The sequence below is a fragment of the Artibeus jamaicensis genome, unplaced genomic scaffold (assembly GCF_021234435.1).
Source record: "Artibeus jamaicensis isolate MK-2021 breed Jamaican fruit bat unplaced genomic scaffold, CSHL_Jam_final contig_3275, whole genome shotgun sequence".
Lineage (NCBI taxonomy): Eukaryota > Metazoa > Chordata > Mammalia > Chiroptera > Phyllostomidae > Artibeus > Artibeus jamaicensis.
In genome coordinates, this window is record NW_026521773.1 from 87,644 (window position 1) to 108,312 (window position 20,669).

At 48.2% G+C, this 20,669-nt stretch overlaps 1 protein-coding gene across 3 annotated transcripts in view; it reads left to right on the top strand.

Annotated features, from left to right (window-relative positions):
• Positions 1–18,671, top strand: part of STRBP (spermatid perinuclear RNA binding protein) — an 82,348-nt gene extending 63,677 nt beyond the window's left edge. Inside the window, exons 16-17 of one of the 3 annotated variants that reach the window (XM_053663742.1) lie at positions 992–1,036; positions 6,939–18,671. In XM_053663742.1, coding sequence (XP_053519717.1) covers positions 992–1,036; positions 6,939–6,943 — 50 coding nt within the window. In that variant the 3' untranslated portion in view covers positions 6,944–18,671. The other 2 variants (XM_053663743.1, XM_053663741.1) reach the window with 2 other exon arrangements.
• The last annotated feature ends 1,998 nt before the right edge of the window (positions 18,672–20,669 follow it).

Below are 20,669 nucleotides of genomic sequence, written 5' to 3' on the forward strand. Positions count from 1 at the left end.
GCACAAAAATTCACCAATTTTGATGTTTAAGAAATGCACGCTGATACGACAGCTGTCACAATACAATGTAACAAAATTGTTTCAAATGAAGTTAAAGACAGCTAAGCGCAACTAGAGCCATTGGTCCCAAAAAAGCACAAGGGACTATTTGGCCAACCCGATAGCTTCTATTAATAAAGTATTTCTAATCTCTATGACACTACAAAGTAGCTAGGAAAGCTTCCGGTTGTACAGATGAGAAAATGGTAACTCATAAATTATATATGCCTAAGAATGTATAAGAAACTTGTGCCAGAACTAACTGGTTCAAAACCTTCTGTGTTCTTTGTGCTTGTTTTTATTTACAATATGAGCCTTTTTCATCATAGGCACCAGATACTAATGTCAGTTTCACCAGTATTTACTGAGAGACCCCACACTGAGGCCAGGGGTTCAGATGTCAGCGAGACATGGACTTGCCCCCGAGCCCACAGCCTGATCCATGTGCCTTCTTCAGTGGCAGTTGGGACTTCAGCCTGTTCTATCACTACTTTCTGAAAAGAGATTTGAAAAGTTCTGGTTTCTGCCTTTGAGAAGTGGGTCATTTGCATCATTCTGAGTATTCCTTTGCTCAACAAATTATTTTCAGCCAGTGATTACTCTATGCCAGACATTCTGCTGAATTCAGGTGATGCAAGTGTCTCTGCTACTCTAGTGGGAATGGGAGACACAGACAGGGAGTGGATAATTAGAGTACAGTGAGGTGAGCCTGGCAAAGTGGAGACAGGATGTTCTGGTAGGTCAGGGGCATCTTGGAGGCCATGCAGAAGGCTTCACTCCAGCAGGCCTGAAGGGATCAGTAGGTTAGAGCCATTCTGGGCATGGTTCTCATTCCAACATCTGGAAGGAGGTCCTTGGGCCCATGGTACCAGGCCTGGTGTTACTTGTAAATTGGGCCAGCGCCAGCCCCTCGTTGTCGTCGACTGACATGCTCTCTTCTTTTCTGCACCAGGCTATGGAACACCATATGGTTACAGCACAGCTGCCCCAGCCTATGGTATGTACACCCTCTTACTGGTTTCTCCTATTAGCGACTCTGTCACAGCAATCGCAGGCACAGTTTGTATCTAGGTTTCTTTAAATGAATTGGAGGATCTCAGACCTGTTCATTCTAGTGACCCAACTTAAATTCCCTTTGAAAATGCCACAACCTTGTGGTTCTTGGTTTGGTTGGAGTTGCTCTTCTCTCCGCTTTGCCTGATTGAAGGACTGCTTGTTCTAATTGCCTGTTTCTGACCATACTGAAATTAAGTATTTTAAGTAGTTCTTCTTACAGCCAACTTACACTCCATTCAAAGGCTACTGAAGGGCCATACACAGTTTCTGGCTTGGCTGCCTGCCAGTTATGAGGCTACATTTAAGTTTCTGGTTGGAAACTGTGTGAACTGTGGGTGATCTAAGTTAGGGATAGAAAATGTTCACTGCAAATTTGTAGCCATCATCCCTTTCCAGAAATTTTGCTTTAGAAGTGGAGTAAATGGGCCAAGGGAGTTGGTAAGGGGTGTCACCAGCAGTGTCACACAAGTGCTCACTGCAGAAAGTTGGCAGTACATGCTGTAAAAGCATGCAAGTGTCTCTTCTCCCTCCAAAAACAAAACATAAAAGCAAATGCAGAAATGAACCTCAGTGGCCCTTTGGATAACTTTTGAATGAGGTTTATGTGGCAATGGAGGCAATAGGTTTGGAGTCAGTGATATGCTCTCAGACCTTTTTCCTAACTTAGGTGCTACATATTCTAGAATCAGCCATCTGCAGGATGTCTGTCACTGAGAGAAGAAAGGAGAACCTGGGTGTGCATGTGAAGAGCGTGTGTGTGTGTATGTGTGTGTGCCTCAGGGCAACCCCGGGCTGGGCACGCATGTACACAGACGGGGAAGACCCTGAGTGTACGGCCCCCAGGAGGCTAGTCCTTCCCAGGAGCCTCAAGGCCTTTCATTGTGCTCTGTCTCCATGTATCAGCTTCCCATTTTGTTTGGATGGAAATTATGGGTCCTTAGACACTGCCAAGTTGAAACTTCACCTGGCTTCATGACTCTAAATTAATTAGTAGGATGTGAACAGTTTGACCACTTTTCCCATTAAGATAGACCTTTTATGTCCCGGAAAGATGTGGAGAAGCTGTAAGGGTCAAATATTTGGGGTGAGTTTTCTCTAAGGCAAAGTGCAGACCGAGTCTGGAGTTGCATCCTTTACCTGACTGTCCCCTCTGGCACACCCTGGTTGGGTCAGGGCTCCTCCTGATTCCCCTTGTTCTCAGATATAGGTGATTAGGAAGTGGGGGTTCATTCAAGAGTATGCTTTCACCCAGAATTGCCTCTAAATTCAAACTGTCTAGCTCCTTTAGATTTGGCCATTTGCCTTTACCATTCAGCCGGCTTCTGGATATCCTGACTGCCGCATCGTTCCTGTGAACTAGGTCTGTTCAGTTTATCCAAACACATTGACTCTCAACTCCTTGTAACACGTCTGTGTGAGCACCCGAGCTTCTGCCGCCCAGGGCAGGTTCTTAAGTCTGTGTCTTTCTTTCAGACATAGTAAGTCTCACGTTCTTTAGTGCAGGTTTGCTAGAGCTTTCTTTTTCCCTTTAAAACACTTTCATATCTAGGTTCTAAGCTACATTTATGTTTTCCCTCAGTCTTTTTAATTTTTCTCTCTTGTTCCTCCCTTTTCTCTAACATCGTACTTTCCACCCTGCGGCCTCTGAGCCCCCACTGCAGAAGGCTTCTGTCTCCCATGTGCCATATACTGACTTCCAAAGCTGGTGACATTTGATGCCCCCATTTTTCACATAAAAGATTTGGTTTTTAAATGTTACTGTGATGCCTACCTACTAAAACGACGCTTTATTTTGGCTGTAAGGTAGATACGTCTTTGGCCTTTGTAAAGCTGTTGCATGCGGGGCGGTTTCCCTCTGATCATCCGGTGCGCTGACTACCTGCTGTTGCTGCTTTGTGATTTCTCTGTAGGTCAGAGATTAGAGTAGGAACAGGAGCAGATTTCAAATCATGCTTGAGTATGCAGGAGTTTGTGAGGCCACAAGAACTCATTAATTACAAAATTAAGAAAGTGATTATTAATCTTTCCAGATTTGCCACGCCAATATTGGCAATAGCCATTAACCAGATAAGCACCTGGTCACAGCTCCGCTGGGAACTGTCTTTCTGGGGAAGCTCAGGCTGGCACAGAACGATGTGCTTTGAATTTTACAACCCCTATTTCTCCTGTAGAATGTGATTTACCAAATGGAGAGCCAGTGTGGGTTTGTAGAGTCACTTTAGAATATCAATCAATAGCATTGCTGTTGATACTTAGAGTTCATGGCAGCTCGCTCACACACAATTGTTTTCTGAGCATCATCCTTCCTGTGATGCAGCACCTTGATTTGGAATGGAAGATACTATCAAAATATTATGAGCCGTTTCAAAATTGGAGGTCTGTGAGAGGTTTGTGAGCCTCTTCCAAAGTGCTGCATGTTGACTGACTAATCTGGAAAAGGTTAATGGTAATTATTATAAGGTTTTTTTACCTGAAATTTTTATTGGATTATCAAACTTATTTGGAGTCCTCTCCGTTTCTTTTCTCTGTAGGTTTACCCAAGAGAATGGTTCTGTTACCCGTTATGAAATTCCCAACATATCCTGTTCCCCACTACTCATTCTTTTAGCAAATGACAGAAGCTAATTCCTATTGAACAGCAGTACAGTACAATACAGAATGTTAGAGAAAAAGCCTTTTTATCCTGCTTTCTTTGAACACATACTTGATCAAAATTATTTGTAAAGAACATCTTTCCTACTTTTTGATTTTAACAAATGCAAATTTAGTTCTCTAAAACTTGAAAACAAAAAAAAGAAACTAGTTCTGTGAAACGGTACCTCATTTCTGGAAAATAACTTATACCAGCCCTTCTGTTGTAGGGAAGTAAGTCTAGCAGTTCAGAGTTTACGAGGAGTGTCAGATTATGTCAAATTAAATTTGTGAAGGATGTACAGAGTCTCAAACACTGATCACAAATAAACTGCTTTGCTGTGACACAGAGTGCTGCCTGGTTCCTGACGCAGTCACTGGTTCCTAGCTGATGGACATGCATTCGCCCCAGGGCACTTTAATTCGGGCTGTAGTTATTTTTTTTAATACAATAGAGACTTTTCATTTAACTTTAACTTTGTAAATATTGAAGTGTGTAATTAAAGCCAATAAAATATGGGTTTGAATATTGTTTTAGCTTTTTATTTTTGATATGTTTTGGTATAAAATTACAAGGAATTGAAAACCAGTAACTTAGCCCTAGAAACCCATTCCCTTGTAAGAAAACTGCTGCAACAAAGCCAAGGCGGTTGTGAGTCTGAGCCAGTCTCCTTCCTTCGTGAGCCCTTCGTGCTCCTGCTGTGCAAGGGCTTCCCCTCAAGCCAGGGGGTCACGTTCTCCGAGAGCATTGCTCGTCCAAGTGAGGCACCACCCAGAGATGGAAAGGAGGAGTGTGATTATTTTAGTTTCCGAACTCTCAAGTTTTAAAAAAAATAAATTAACCAATCAATCACCCTCTTGTTCTTGTGGCCTTCTTCACTCTGTAAGATACTGTGTTCACTCCCTGGCTTTTTTCATGCAGTTAGAAGATTAGCAGTTTTTCTGGGATTCATTGAAGGGTCTTCTTTTCCTCTTCAATTACATCAGAATCTAAAGCAGCAACAGGGTCCCCATAAAAACTTGCTCTTCAATTGTCCCAGTTCTTGTTGAGTGCTGCTGTGAAAAGTGACAGGTTTCAGCCATGGGTCAGCATTTATTTTTAAGACACCTGGGTAAGCTGGTGACAAATGATGAGTTGGTACCATTGTGCTGTTCTGTAAAGGGTGCAGACCTAAGTCTTCCACTTGCATTCTCACCTTGTTTGGAAAGCCTATGATGTCACTAGAAGGTAATGGTTTCATTAAGGTACTCACCCCCATGAAGGCAACAGTGTGGTCCTGATGTTTATGATATTTATGAATTACTTTGTCTTTAAAGTGTCTGTTTTTAGTAAGAATTAGCTTTCCTCTTAAATTCTGTATTTTGGAGCACAACACTGCCCATCAGTGAAAATGGGCTTCACAAAATGTGGAAAATTTATGTGCCAGATTTCTTTGGGACCATTAATGAGAACGAAATGGGCAATTTAGAACAAATATAGGGTCCTTTTTCAGATGTATATTTATTACACAGTGGTTCATTACTTCTGCTCTCTGACCTTTTGTCTTTATTAGTGGTGGGTGATACTTTAATAAAACCTCATCACTTGCTAGAAATAGCTGTGACCTTATCATTCGCATCCTGTGCATTAGTAACTAGACATGAACAGGAGGGCCCATTTCGGCTGGGAGTTTCCATATGTTTCATTGATTCATTTTGCTGACCTATGGATGAAACAGAGCCATCACTGAGAAGAAAAAGCATGGCTGGTAGTGTCCAGTTTTTATTAATTAAATATTTACAATAGTCCTCTTTGTTTTTGGAATACAATTAATTGGCAGCTGTAGCTGTATTGTCATTTGAAATTGATGGTCAAATTTGCATTCCAAGTTGGAATCTCTCTGGAGATTTCTCTTTAGAAAATTATTTGGAAGTAGCCGACTCAGCTTCGTAGCTCACCCCTGTGCAGCGGTGAGAGGGGCTGTGCTGTTTTCCAACATGATGGCAGTCATTTCAAATGGTTCTACTGAGTCCTTTTTTTTTAATTTTGTTGTTTGTTGGAAGTTACTAACCATGTTGTAAACCTGCCCAGTTGCTGCAAACTTTTACATTTCTCTGCTTTACTTAAAATAATTGAGCTGTCAGTCCTTTGTTAGAAGTGGTAACCACTGCAAGTTCAACTGTTCACATTTTGTAATGAGTTAAGTGTTCCCCCTCCTTGTGCCCTTCCCACCCCTCCATTTTGTAATGAAAATTCCACTTACAGCTGAAAGAGCAGAGAAATATAAATGAAGCTCTTGGCTTCACCAAATTCTGTGAAATTAACATCAAGTTTTGCTTCTCTGCTCTTTTCTCCACTGTAGGCGGTTTTTTCATTGACAGCCCCTATTGCCAGCCTCTGAGCGTCGCACCATTTATTATTCACTTGGGCCCTCAAGATTTCTTCTCTGACTTCTAGAACCATCAGGTTGTCTGGCTTGAAATGGCAATTTCTGTGTCTTGGTCTTAAGAGCAGTGTGACCCCTGAGGCTTTCCAGCTTTGAGAGCCAGCACTCTGACACCTCCTTCTGGAAAGCAGTGACTGAACATTTTAAAGAAGAGCAATACTTGACTCAAAGCCACGGTGTCTGTTTTAAAACTTTTCCTTTGGAAACGTAGCAATATCTGTACTTAACCTCTCCCAGTGCAGTCTCTTGTCAGGGACATTACAGACCAGTGCAGAACTCAGAGTCAGTGTGTGAGCTGTGCTTTATCTTCTGACCGTTTTTAAACTTTTTTAGTACGTAAATTGGATAGTTGCATTCCTGACTGTGTCAGTTAGCACTATTATAATTTCTCAGAGGTAGGGTCCTCCTTGAAGCCATAGTCTTTGCATGGGGCTGGCGCCCAGCCAGGGATGTGGCCTGCGGCCTGTGTTCCTTCAGGCGCCAGGAGCACCCCGTCTCTCGTGCGAGGTGGGTGGTCGAGTACCTTCCCTGCACACCTCATGCTGACTCGACGCAGCGCGTGGTGAGGGCAGTGAGGGTCCCGAGGGCATCCGTAGCCCTCCTCTCCGGTTGCTAACTGGGGACCAGACATTGCCGGGTTGTGCTGGTGTTAACCTTGTCTTTTTTAAAAAACTGGGTGAATGTTTGGAAATCATGAATCATTCAGTCACCATTATTAATTGAAGAGCTGGGGATACCTCGTTAATGTATTTTTAAAACTGGTGTTGGACCCTCTGTGTATTTCAGGTTAATACTTTTAAGCAGTTTTCAGCACGTTTATCTCACTTTATTCTCGTTCTCCTCGGACCTTCGTAGCCATATCACTTGTATAAAATAGGCTGAGATATAGTGACTGTAAGCTGTGCTCTCAGTATACAAAGGTAAGCTCTTTTACTTTCTGATTAAAGAGAAAAGTGATTGAAACCAATGAACACAGCATGCATGCACATATGACAATCATGTAATGATGTACTTGACCTCTTAGGTGTTACGCCATCACATCACCTTTAGCATTTGTATGATCTAAATGTCAAATAACTATTTTCAGCATTTAATGCCCTTGTGATTACTTTCTATGTAAGAGACACTTCACTTGTACAGAGCTGAGTGTGTGTGTGTGTGTGTAGAACATATATGATATATACCTGATTACACACACACACACACACACCTGTTTAAATAAAAGAATTCAGGGGTGGAAAGAGCTCACTCACCTCAGAAGATTTTAATGTCAGGGCACTCTTTCGGCCAAAGTGCTGGGATTTCATAAGCAGCAAGATCGGTAAGAATGCTGGTAGGATCCACTTGTATGCAGGTATAAAGCTGAGGATTGAAGTGCCAATTTCTCAAAGAGAGAGACTTCTCTGAGAAATGAAAATCTCTGATCTGTGTTGTACGCCCTAATACAACAGCAGCAAGAAGCCATAAAAAAAAAGCAATAGAAATGAAAAAACCAAAACGTTAAGGTAACTGTGGGAAAATGATTGATTGAGGTAAGCTAACTATGTGCAGAACCAACTTTGGCAAGACTCAGAATGGTTAATACCTAGTTTGCAGAGACCAAATAGACTTATCTTTTTTTAGGTTAGGTAGCTAGATGTTTATTTCCCACCTTTGCAACTACCATGGAGTTTATTTAAAAGATGAGAGGTTTAGGCCAAATATTTTAATAAGGATTTGCTTCGTTTAGTGCATCCCATAAATGCATTTCATATGTGTCAGATGTTCTGTGCTAAGGCTGTATTTTATATAGAGAGATTAAAATGAATATATGTTTTCTATTTGTCTCTAAGTAGCAGTTTTCTTTTTATGACTAACTTGAAGGTTGCTGGAACAACATTCTTTCCCATACAGAATCTTTATGTTGAATGTAACTTTCGCATCTATAAAGGCGGTGTGAGGTCTTGATGACTAGTGCCAAGTGCATCCCAGTGCTGATGCAACAGCCCAGTGCCCGTCACGTGCTGGGTCCTTCTCTGAGTATTGGCCCAGCGGAGGCCTGCCCGGTAGGAGCACTTCAACTCTGAGAGTTTCCTTGTTGGTGGGATTGGGCAACTGATGCGTTAGCAGTGTCAAAAATGTATTATTTATTTAATAGTTTATTTGTACCTTAATAATATGGGCCCTCCGACATCACTGAAATGGGCCTCATTTGGAAATTCACTCATTTTAAATATTTCCCTGATGGTTTTGACAGCTCAAAACCAACTCTGGTTTATGTTCATTGACTTCTGTCCAAGTATAAGTGAATTGAATGAAATGAGCAACAGATACCCCAGTCCTTTCGAAACAGTTTTTATAAGACAGAAAAAACCAAACTGGTTAATTCAAATACTCATCATATTTTTTAATGACAAATGGGGAGGGGGTTACCCTTCTAATATGTCATTCATTATATGTTTTCTGGGTCTCATTAATAATTGCAGTGGAGGTAAATTCTCAGTAGTAAGTTGGGGGGATGAACTGAGGAGGAGATCCCGGCACTGCATCCCCTGAAGTTAGAGTACTAGCGATCCGGAGCCCTAAACACCAGGGCCATTGGGAGCATTTAAAGCTGAAAACAGCCTGCTCTGTGAGTGGTCTTCCTCTGACTGCCGTTGAGCTCAGGCCTGGCCTCTGTGCTGGCCCGGAGCAGGGTTCTCTGTGGTGGTCAGAACAAGAAAGGTTCTGTTTTAATCAGACTCATACTGATGCCACACCACCCAGTGACCATCGATTGTTCAGTGTTACCCAGGAGGCCTGGCAGGGAGATGGGTGGTAAACGAGTAACAAGCACAGAGCCAAGGAACTGCCTTCTGCGGAGGTGAGTTTCACTGTCGATGTTGTGTGTCTTGGGCAGTCAGGTCGGAGCTGGGAGCTAAGCTTCTTAGAGCAATGAGTCCCTTCCTTTCCAATAGCAACTTCCATAAAGAGTTTTAAGTCAAGAATTTGAGTTGTTAGTTTTAAGAATAGATATTCTTTCTCACATTATCATTTTAGGTAAGAGCTAACAGCTTCCATTGATGCTTAAAGCAGTGAACTTTGGAGATTTTTAAAATAGCACCCCAATGCAAATTAGGTTATGTAAGCTTTACAGCACAGCTAGAAATATGGAATAGAAACCATGTGGGAATCTGGACCAAAGAACTTCTTCCCTCCAGCAAATTCCCTTGGGGCTTGGGAATTAGGTGAGTTAATTCACTAAAATGCTTTGAATAGTACCTGGCACATTGTAAGTACCCAGGAACCTTCGACTGTCCTTCCCTTGGCTGAGGTGGCTGAGGTGGCAGTATGGGAGGGAGGCACGGCTGTGCTGGCAGTTGGCTTGGTAGCTTAGAAATAGGTGCGTGGCCTGCTGGGGGCAGCTGCGTTCGTTCCTCAGTGCTAACAGGTGGGGGTGCACCCAGTCTTGGACAGAGGCCTGTCTTCACCATCTGGAGCTTAGGCAGGAGACACAAAGTGAACGTTTGATGAGAGCTGGTGGGAGGAGGTCACTGTGGACCACACTAAATGAAAATGCTCCCTTTTCCGCTGTGGTGGTGAGACCATTGGCCAGCCTGCTGCCAGGGCTTCACAAGTGCCTACCTGCTTCAGGATTCAGGCGTGCTTAAAACGGCTGAGTTTATTAAATGATCAATTTGTTGATTCCAAGTTTTCTACCAGTGCTTCAATGAGGAAAAAAGTGCGTTTGATTACAGCTAGCCCCAGAGTCCAACATTCTGAGCTCACCAGGGTTTGGCAGGTAGAAAGCAAGTTACTAGAAACCATAGACAAAAAAGAGTTCGAGTGGCTCACTCAGAAGGCTTTTGATTTGGGTGCTTCTCTGAACAGCATTCCTGCAGCTTCTCTCCCCAGTTTGCTTCAGCACTTTGAGGGGAAAATCTACACTCATCACTATGAAAAGCCTCCCTTCTGTTAAGTTTTTAAAACATTTTTACTTATTTTAGAGAAAGGGAAGGAGAGAGAGAAACATCGATCTGTCATTCCATTTATTGATTTGTTGATTGATGCTTTTATGTTCCCTGACCAGGGATTGAACCCACAACCTTGGTGTATGAGGATGCCACTCTAACCAACCTGAGCTTCCAGGCTGGGGCCTGTCTGTTAATTTTAGGGAAAAAACCCATCTGCCAACCTATAGGTCTGTCTGTCCATCTACCCACTTCGCTGTCTAGACACAGTTGGTAAGTTGCTTTTCAGCATAAGAAGTGGGTAGGTGGTGATACTGTCGAGTGAAGGACAGACCTCTTTCTGTCCATTTCTGGCCAGCACATGCTGTCTGTGGACTCTGGGAGCCAGTAAGGGAAGGTGAGGAGATGCGTCCCTGCCTGCTGCTAGTTGCGTGAAACTGGGAGTACAGATCGAGTGCTGTGATGCTCTCAGGTTATAAAAACTACACAGGGACTGAGTGGTACCTTTAAAAGGAAATAAGATAGGTTTGCATTCTGTTCAAGATATTCTTAAGCCTGAGATATTTGTATAAACTGATGAACTGATAGAAGTTACTCCTGTCTTTGCTGTGGCGGTTTGGTAGATTTGTTGCCTCGTGGAGCTAGCGTAGAATGCGGGCCTCTTTTTTCCCCTCGACCAATCAGTTGTTAATACTTTAATTAGTTGATCCTTTTAAGGAGGGTCTTGGACTTTCTTGGAAGAACTTTGCCATTTCTACACTGTGCTAGCTCTGCTGGTGGGCAGAGTGGAGACTGCCGTCATGTCTGCCCGTGCAGTTTAGCATGTCTGACTAGCATGTCCTAGCTGGAGATGTATGATCCTGAGTCATGTTCTTTGCCGCTCATGGACTGCAGGAAGGAACGGGATTCTGCTGGCTGCTGCGAAGACAGCTCTTAGCACCACCTAGGAGCTCAGTTTCTCTTCTTTTATACAATTTGCACGACTGGTCTCTGCATTCTAAGGTCAGCTAATTGTCCCAGGTAATTAAGTCAACAGTAGCCTTCAGTTTAGGTCATTTTGGGCTATGGGCAGCAGTAGACTGAAGAAGTAGGAATGGAAGAAAGGAAGGAGAGGAAAGAAAGATGCTAAAAATGGTCTATTGTGTGTGCCAGGCACTTGGACAGTCTTCGCAAACAGCCTCTGGAGGTGGTGGTATCCCTATTGGACAGATGAAAAAAATGAGGCTCAGAACTGAATGCTGGAGTCAAGAACGAAGCCCAGCTCTGTTCAGTGCCAAAGCCCCTTCCCAGTAGCCATGCTGTGGATTAAAAGTCTGGGGATGGAAGTGGGGGTGGGGTGGGAGAGAGGAAGGAGGTGTCGGGCAGTGGTGGGCAGGGCCCAGTGCAGCTGTAAGGGGCCTTACAGGATCTTTTGAGCTCACAGGCTTAGAAGCTGTCCTAGACTCCTGGGCTGGACCCTAGGCTCTGTATTTTACACCAGATGCCCTTGTATAAAATAGAGTGGTTTTCTTTCAGACCAACTGAGAAAGCTTATGTAACAAACTAGCAAGACAGACTCGAAGGCTAAGGTGTAGCTGTATAAACTGAGAAAGCTTTTATATTTGAAGCTTGTTTTTTGTTTGAATATCAATGAGAAATTGAGGTAAGTTCTTATTTAGCTAGTCTCTGAGTATACTCTCAGAGAAGAAAGCTGGAGGAAGGCTGGTGAAGCCGTCTCACTGGGGGGGAGGAGGAGGAGGGGCACAGAGGGGCAGCTGCCCAGGTTTGGGTGGAAGTACAGGGAGCAAGTGCTAAGGGCAGACTGCAGTGACCTGTTCTGATGACAGCAGTTTTCCTGGACTGGCCTCTGGGTTGGCGGTGCCTGAGGAGCCCCGCCTGGACGGTGGCCTGAGGTCTCCGAATGACTGTGGGTGGCTCTGGGAATTGGTCTGCTCACCTGCTGCAGACCACCCCACCAACTCCCCCACTGCGCCCCAGTGAGGTCTCCACTGGGGCTCAGCGGGCGTGGGAATGGAGGCAGAACCCTGTTTAGGGAAAGATACCCTCCCTCACCCCAAGTCATTATCATCCTAGGCAGCTGGCTTTTCTTTTGAATCACCTGCCGTAATCATGGAGGGGAACAAGAGAAAGGAACTTCTTTTTCTTTATGTTTACTGTTGACACTGTTGAAATGTTCCCATTCCCCCACCCCCAACCCTTTGCCCCTCTCCTTCCAGCCCCCAGCGCCCCATCCCTCTGGCCATCACCACACTGTTGTCTGTGTCCCTGAGTTATACATGTATTTTCTCTTATTCCTTCATCTTCTTACATCCAGTCCTTCCCTCTTTTAAAACCAGGTTGTACGAGGCCTAGAGCAATGACTGTGTGAGAGGGAGAGTGCGTGTGTGGCATCACTGTAGGGGACTTTCTAGCTGAGCCCTCTGCTGGTCACCCCTGTGACCTGGAGGAGGGGCAGTGCGCAGACTGTTCCCACTGTGCGGACAAGGAATGGAGGCCTGTAGACGTCCCGGCCACCCAGCTTGTTTGTGGCAAATTTAGTGATTCCTAATTAGTCAACTTTTAACCAAGTAAAAAAAGAACATTTCTCCTACTGCTTTTAGGGTTAACAGAAGCCCTTTCTCAGGGATGAGATTTGACCTCCACCACAGTTGTGGGATCTAGAAGTTTCCCTTTCACAGATGAGGAAGTCTGGGCTTAGATAAAATGGCTCGCCCCCAGTTACCCAGTTAGTAAGCAGCCAGGCCCACCCATTGTGGTTTTGTGCTCAGCACTGGTGGTGTGTGTGACTGGTCCGGACTGCAGCCTGTCCTGACTTCCAGAACCTTCGGTGAGCTTCCTCTCCCCTGAGGAATTCTACTTAACGTTTCTTGATTTGAAACAAAACAAACAAAACCAACCCACCTCCTGCCTTTACCGCTGCTCATGGGAAAAAAGAATCCTGATGTCACCCAGCCGTTTGTCTGCTTGCTCCTGGGCTGGTTGGCCTCGGGCCTGGCAGCCTGTGCGGGGGTTTTTGTTGTTTGGTGCCAGCCTCACAGTCGCTCTGTGCCCACAGACCGTCTCTGTGCTGTGCTGAGCCCTGCAGTGAGGTGCAGGCCAGGCAATGCCGCTGGAGAGCGCCCAGGGCTGGGACGGCGGGGAGTGCGCTGAGTTCAGCTGCCCCCAGGTTTTAGCTGTTGGCTGTCCCTTGTTACCGGCTAGGTGTTCAGTGTGTGCAGTAGCCAAAAGGCCACCCTCACAGGGACACCTTTCCCCATGCGCTCTGATGTTGGGGTCTCACAGAACCCCTCCACCGCATACTCTCAGATACTGCTCGTCCCTCCTACGTCCTTCATGTGGTGGTGGCTACATTACCATGGGGCGGGGGAACCACACCCTTTGGGGGGCGGCACCTCTGGAAGCCAAAAAAGCCCTTCCGAATGAGATTCAGCGAGGCTGAGGAGAATGTGGACCATCAGCTGCTTCTAAGGGGTTATAGTTTCTTGTGTGGCTCCAGAAGGGTCAGGATGGTCTTTGGAAGCCAGCTGGGCAGTTGGAGCTGCAGTGCGCCTCCCAGGCTGGTCCATGGGCTACCCTGGGAGTGGGGTGGTGAGGGGTGCTCTCCAATGGGCGGGCTGGTACAGAGGAGTTTCTCCCACAGTGTTATCCAGAAACGTTTGCTGCTACCTACTGCTACTTACCAGGGTGTTGAAGGAGAAGGAACAGTTAGAGAAAAAGGCAAGGTTTTCAGCCCTGACAACCGAACAGAAGGTGACAACATTGACCAAGATGGAGAACACAGGGTGGGGCAGGGTGAGAGGATGCTCAGGGCTCAGGGAAAAGCTCGGCGGTAGGTCCCACACTCAGTCCAGGAGGGGGGAAGCCCCGGGAAAAATGCTCTGAGCTGGGCGGGGGTCTGCCTTCCAACTGGTGAGGTTTCAAGAAGGGGCCACGGACACCAGGGGCAGTGCAAAGGGCCTTGTTCGTGGAAGCCGTCTAGCTGGAGGGTTAAGTAGCAGGGTGAGGTGTGGAGTGTAGGGCCACTTCAGTGACTGCCATCTTCCAAGATGGGGCGAGAATTCAGGAGGGTAGATATGGAAGGAATAGAAGGGCGAGGCAGAGGCTGCTGCACATGCCCAGGTGAGGGAGAAAGGAGGACTACTGAGGGCTGCACGGGGCAGAAAAGGCAAGGATGGCGTTTCCGCATGGGCCAGGGTCTCCCCCACACCGAGGAGGAAGGTGGGCATGGCAGCACCCAGCCAGGGGCTGAGGATGCCTGCTCAAACCCTGCCCCGCAGCCAGGGTTCAGTCTGTGACTGAGAGCAGGATGGCAGCATTGGAAGGGCCATCTCCATTTGGGCCACGAGTGGGGGGTTCCCTGCTCTCTCAGGGAGGGGGCTCTTGTGCTCTTTGTGAAATGTTTGTTTTGGCAACAGGCACAGTTTTGTAGACTGGTCAGTCAGTTTCTTACCCTTTCCCTGAGTTTCTCCTCTGCTGAGCTCGCCAAAGGGAATGACAGGTACCGGGGATTCCTTCGTACAGGGGCCTTGTGCTTCTTAAAAAAGTGATGGTTTGGTTTTTTGGCCTGGAGTAGGGCTAGAGCTCATTTGATCCAGCATCTGTAGGACATGGTCTCCAGCCGGTGGTAAGGTACAGACTTGCCTTCCAGAGCACTTTCAGGAGGGCAGAAGATAGGAAGTGTGTGGTCACTAGGGCATTTGCTTGGGGATTTAGGTCTGTGTCTGTCTTGGTCCTGCCCCCTGTGGGTCTGCCCTTGACCACGCGGGGAGACCCAAGGAGGAGTCAGGGTGGTTGCCTGCACTTCAGTGTTTGCGTAGCTCTGTTGGGGAGCAGGACCGAAGAGGCAGCTGTGGTTTTGGGTCTTCAGGTCAGAGGTATGGAAGGTCCCAGGTACAATGAGACATGGGACCCACCAACCTTTTTGGGGGTAAGCAGAACCCCCTCGCCAGGTGTCTCTAAGTACCAGTGGTCTTTTTGTTTACCCCTGTGGGCCACCCAATATTGTCTTTTTTTTTTTGAGTGTCACAGTGTGGAAATACGTGGGAACACTGCTTTAGACATGTCCACAGAAAAACTTTCCGTGAAGGGCCAGCCGCACCTGCCTGTGGCACCGGGCAGCATTCTGTAGGCCATGGCTCAGTCCCAGCGGGAACGCCTGCCATCTGCCAGCACTTACCAGCTTCGCACAGAGTGTGCCCTGAGGAGGAGGGAGGCGCGGCTCTGCCTGTGAGGACTGCAGGTGTTGAGTGAGAGGCGGGCCCGACAGGAGGGCAGGCGGCAGAAGAGGTTTCAGAAGTCCCAGGTGTCCAGAGGAAAGGACTGGCTGAGTCAGGACAGCCAAGCAGGGACGCAGCTTGAAAGAAGGGAATGGGCCCAGGGCCCGGGTGGCAGGGCTCCGGGGAGAGAGCCGTCCAGTGGAAGGGGCGCGCTGGCCAGGCGCAGCCCGGGTGGGCCGAGGAGCACGGACTTGGCGTGGAGCAGTGAGCCAGCGAAAGGTTTTGCTCAGGATGGTAAAGGGACCACAAGCACACTTTTGAAATGTCACTCTCGTCATGGAAACTGGGTTGCTGGTTACAAATGGTATTTTTCCGTTTATTCTGGACTTCTCAGCCAAGGGTTTGGTTCCTGTCAGGGTTCAAGGCCCAGAGTTAGTTGCAGTGTTTCCAGCCACCAGCATTGGTGGGCCAGGGAGTGCCACGCTTTACAACAAGCAGTTTGACAAGATCTTCTATCTTCAGGCGTTGGTTTTTAGGACCGGGAGAGAACAATTTAAAAGGGCAAGACAAGTGCAACATTTATCTCAAATCTAATTTTGACTTGGGTCCTTGGTGTGTGAGGGTGAAAATGCTAAGGAGCCCGTCCCTGGCTTTACATCAAGTCACGTGGCAGGAGAGCTTTGTGGAGCAAATGCGCTTCCTCTCCACATGTGGACAGGCTTGGGGCCAGACCCCTAGAGGGGTGGCGGTCTGTAGCTCCAAGAAGCCCACAAACCACTGAGGCAGGGAGCACAGGATTCACCTGGAAGCAGGTGTTGCCCAGGTGCACTGCAGACACCTCTAGCTGGGTGCAGGGAGACCAAGGAATACCGACACAGTGCTCAGTGTAGTCGGGGCAGCGGAAAACCCTGAACGTATGCAGTGCTCCCCACTTCCAAAGCACTGTGCCTTCCTCAGAGAGGTTTCTGGGCAAGTGGATCGAACTGCCGTGAACGGGTCAGCAGGGACCACGAGAGGAGACTGGATACAAGGGCCTGCAGTTTCACTGGACCTCAGCTGTGGAGTAGGTGAGTTCCACATGCAGCTGAGGAGCCACGTTGGGGAGGTGGCTGCACTAGCTACCTGTGGGGCTCTCCCAGCTCTGTACTGCAAATTGGCTTTCTCATGGCCTGGGGACACTCGGGGCAAGCCAGGAGGTGAAGGTTGGGCACTGCCATGAGCAGACAGACAGGTGTGAGCACCGAAGGGTATAGAGAGGTGTACCTTGCTCATGGGGCAGCCCTTGGTGTGGAGGGTTGGGAGGGCATTAGGGTGTCTGGGTAGGTAACCACTGAAAACTTAGGGAACTGGCTGCCAACTGCTCTGAGTGAAGCTATGTCTTGTCTTTGCTGAGAATCTGTGCCTCTGAGGTGCACTGGCTGCTCTGGGCTCGTCTGGCTTATTCTTACCGGGGATGTGCCTCTTGCATTTTGCTACCTGGTCTTCTCTCAAGGTGTGGAGGGAGCTCAGGTCTGACAGCAGGTGGGAACAGCTCTGAGCAGCAGCACTCCTGGTGTTTCTAGAGGCGTTCCTGGGCTCGTGGGCGAGAAAAGACAAAGGCCAGGCCTGGCTGTGCCGTGGTAGGGGAAGCCCTGAGCCTCCTTCTGACTCAGTTCCAGCTTGTGGTGGGGTTAGGTGATTGTTAGAAAGCTCGCTTGCTGTTCCAGCAAGCTGACTTGATCAGAACCTGATTCTTTTTCTTTCTGTTCACGAAGAGAGTTTTAGATAGCAAAGACGCCCTGAAAGCATCCCTTCTCCACAAGGAATTCAATTTGGAAGAGTTCAATTGCAAGTGTCTGGCCTCTTTGGGCTGAATGCTGTTCTCGGAACTGGGGATTCTGCTGCACCCTTGTAATTTGAGGAGTTTGGCTGGTGGGTCAGTGGTGAGACACGGGTCCAGGTCTGCTCGTGGCGCTCCTCTGCCTTCCTCAGGACACCCTCACTGCCTCCAGTGCTGCTGTTGGGAAGGTCCTGTCCTTTAGCCTAAATGCACCTCACGCAGCAGCCCTATGCCATCAGGTGGGGTTTCCAGTGTACCCCTACTTTGTAGAGGTGGCAGCATCACTTGTTCGTTCCATCACTGTTTCTCAGCCGAGGGTCCTGCCATGGCTCTCGGGGAGGTGGGCTAGCTCCTGTTCGTTACTGACTTCCTTGGGCAGAAAGACTTGTGTTTTTTTTTTTTTAAGAATACAGCTGGGGAGCCAGACTGCAGGCATCTCCCAGGAATCAAGGGTGGCTCTGCTGTCTCCACCCTCCTGGCAGACTTCCCTTTCAGCAACTGGAAGAGGCAAAGTGAATGCTTGGTTGAGGTGGGAGCCTTCTTCTGCCTTTGTCCCTCATTGTCTTCTAATGAGCCTGGAGCCACCTCCCACGGCAGACTTCATATATTTCAGCCCTTAGCAGTGTTTACCCCTGCTTCCTCCCAAAGTATCTTTGAACTCAGGCCTTTAGCCAAGGACCCTCTGCCAGCCTGTTGTGCTGAACCTTTGGTCTGTTTAAGTGGCTAGTTGGGCTCCAGCTGCATCTTCAGAAGGGCGAGGGCACTTTAAGGAACAAGGTGGGATGGGAAAGGGGCTTATCTAGTCTGTATGCATCCTGGTCTCCCTGCTACATAGTATCCCTGGAGAGGGGTCTGTAGGACTTGCTTCTCGCCCCCTCCACGCACAACTCTTTGGGAGGGAGGTAGCCAGCCTAGTGCAGGGCTGTCGAGAAGAGGCTTGCCTTCCAGTGAAGGTGGCCTCGCTCAGACCCAGCGGTTGGGGTGCCGGAGGCATGGAGAAGACACAGTAGTTCCCTGCTGCAGGGCTCCGCACGCCCCAGCCAGTGGACTGTCAGCTGTAGATCTGGGCTAGTGGTGGCCAAGGTAGTTTTTAGAAATTTAAAATACTTATCAGTATCTACTTACTGTGTTTTTTTTTTAATATGCAAGTGTAAATAGTATAATTTGCAGTGCAAAGTCCTTGGCGGCAATAACTTTGTTGTGTACCATGTTAAAACGCTGGAAAAACCGCAAGCACCACAGACACCGGTCTACCCCTCGGGGTCATGATGTGTCGGACTCTGGACTGTCGGCGTGGTTGCAGCAGCAGCCTGCGGTGTGTGGACTGTCACCAGTGCCTCGCCTTGCTCCAAAGGGACTCTGCCACCCCGACCGCCACAGGCAGCACCTTCGCACTGACCACGGTGGACTCTGCCCTAGACTGGCCCCATCTGTCTGTGGTGACCTGACGTGTTGCATTTTCCTACTTGGATGAATAAAAATAAAAGCTTCTGTCTTAAGCAGAACCTTCTCTGATTAAATGAAGGTGCTGACGAATAAAAAGGGTCAAGTGCACGACCAGATCGTCCCTTCAGGCAAAGGCACGAGGGGCCAATGCTGACTTCCTGTTCACGGTCCTCTATGCTAACGGCACAGCAAGTCCCCATGGCCTCAACCTGTAACAGCAAGCTGTGGGCACTCAATCCGCCCAGGTACTTTTCACCTCCCTCTCCCATCCTCTCACCTGTTTCTGAGGGTTGGCATCACCCAGACCTTAGAGCTTAGTACTAAGGCTCAGAGAGAAAGGGGCGTGCCCAGAGTCAAGCTTCTAAGCAGCACCAGCACTGGGTGTTTTTGCTTCATTTTGTAACTCGGGGTCCGCCTTCTCCTTGGCATGCCATGAATTTGGATTTACAACAACGCTAGAACCCACGGCCCTGTGACCCCATCCTCATGCCTGCTTTGTGGGCTTGAGGGGGAGCCAGACTTCCTTATGCTTGGACCCTGAAAATGAAGATGGACGTGGCAGAAAAAGTTGAAATCACAGGCAAGCCTTTCACCCTTATTTTCACACCTGTAAACAACATCCTGACTCAGAGGGTGGTCTGACAGCTGGGGGGAGAAGAACACGTGAGAGAAGCAGAGCTTAACGGGAGCTTGGCAAGCCCCCTGCACAGACAAGGAGAGGTTTGGTGAGGTGGAGCCGTGGGTGAACAGCCTGGCCTTGCTGCCAGGACCTTCTCCATGGGCCCCATTTCTCCACCTACAAGCTGGGGAGAGCTCAGTGCTCTATCCTTTGTTCAGGGAACGAGGGTCTCAGCCATTGTGTGGCCCTGAGCCCACATTTGACTTCGTCCTCTTCTCTGACCCTCTCCCTACCCCCAATCTGTGAATCTTAATTTGAATTCCATTGTCAGCATCAGGTCATCTCCTGAGCAAGTGACTACTTCACATGTTCATCAGATGACAGCATGGGCTCCCAGAGACCAAGCAAGTCCCCTGGTGTAGCCTCTGGTTTTCAGAGCTGTTGGCTCAGTTTGGAGCTGGGAGTGCCCCTCCCTGCTGCGGGGGCCTGGTCAGAAGTCCGCACTCCAGGCAGCTGCACTCCTAGGAGCCTTTACAGCAGGTGCTGCTTGTCTCTTGCTCTGAGTTGCCTCCTTCCTCCCGAGTTCAACAAGGCCTGGGAGGTGTCTCCTCAGTCTGCCATGTATGTGCTTTCACTTACCCTGTCAGAAGGCCTGAGAGCAGTCAAGGAAGAAAGGTGGCCATGGTCCAAACCAGGATCCCCGAGTTTCCCAGCACGACGCCTTACGTTCTTCCTACCGCAGTTGCCACCCCCCTGCACCCCACCCCGAGCACCAGCGATTTCCCGGCCACCCAACCCAGTGTGCCTTTCCAGTCCTTCCCTCACGGCAGAACACCTCTCTGGGTGTTCACAGCCACACTCCCTGCTCCATGTCCTCTTCCCCCGAATGGCCGTTCCTGACCCTACTCATGACCTGGTTAATCCTGGACACCCCCTGCACAGTGTCCCCCACCCTCCAGCTTATGTGCCAAAGTAGGGGTTCTGAACTGGGGGGATTCCTGCCCCTGAGCTCCATTCCAGGATCATCTGGCAATAACTGGAGACATTCTGGAGGTGACAACTGGTGGTGGGGGCTGTGCTACTGACATCTAGTGGGCGGGCCCTGGACATCTCCAGCCTGTATTTCCCCGTGAGCTCAAATCCACACACTGCAAGCTCACTTATCTTCCTGGTGTTCCTCTCCTTTCTCTCCACAAGTTTCAACTCTCCAGGAATTTTTCTTGAATCTGGCTTCCCTGATCTGCCACCTCTTTTCAGACTAAATTTCTTCCTGAAGGACTGACAGGGAACTTACAAAGATTTTTTTTTTAAAGGAAGTTGGCCTAAAACCTCTCCAGCGGTCCCCCTGCAAGAGCCTTGGCCTAGAGGGCCCCGACCTCTACCTGCCGGCCCCGCCTCACCTCCCGTCGAGCTGCCTCAGCTGACTGCAGTGCAGACTGTTTCTTCCACTGAAACACTTTATGTTTCAGAATCCAGCTGTCAGGGCAG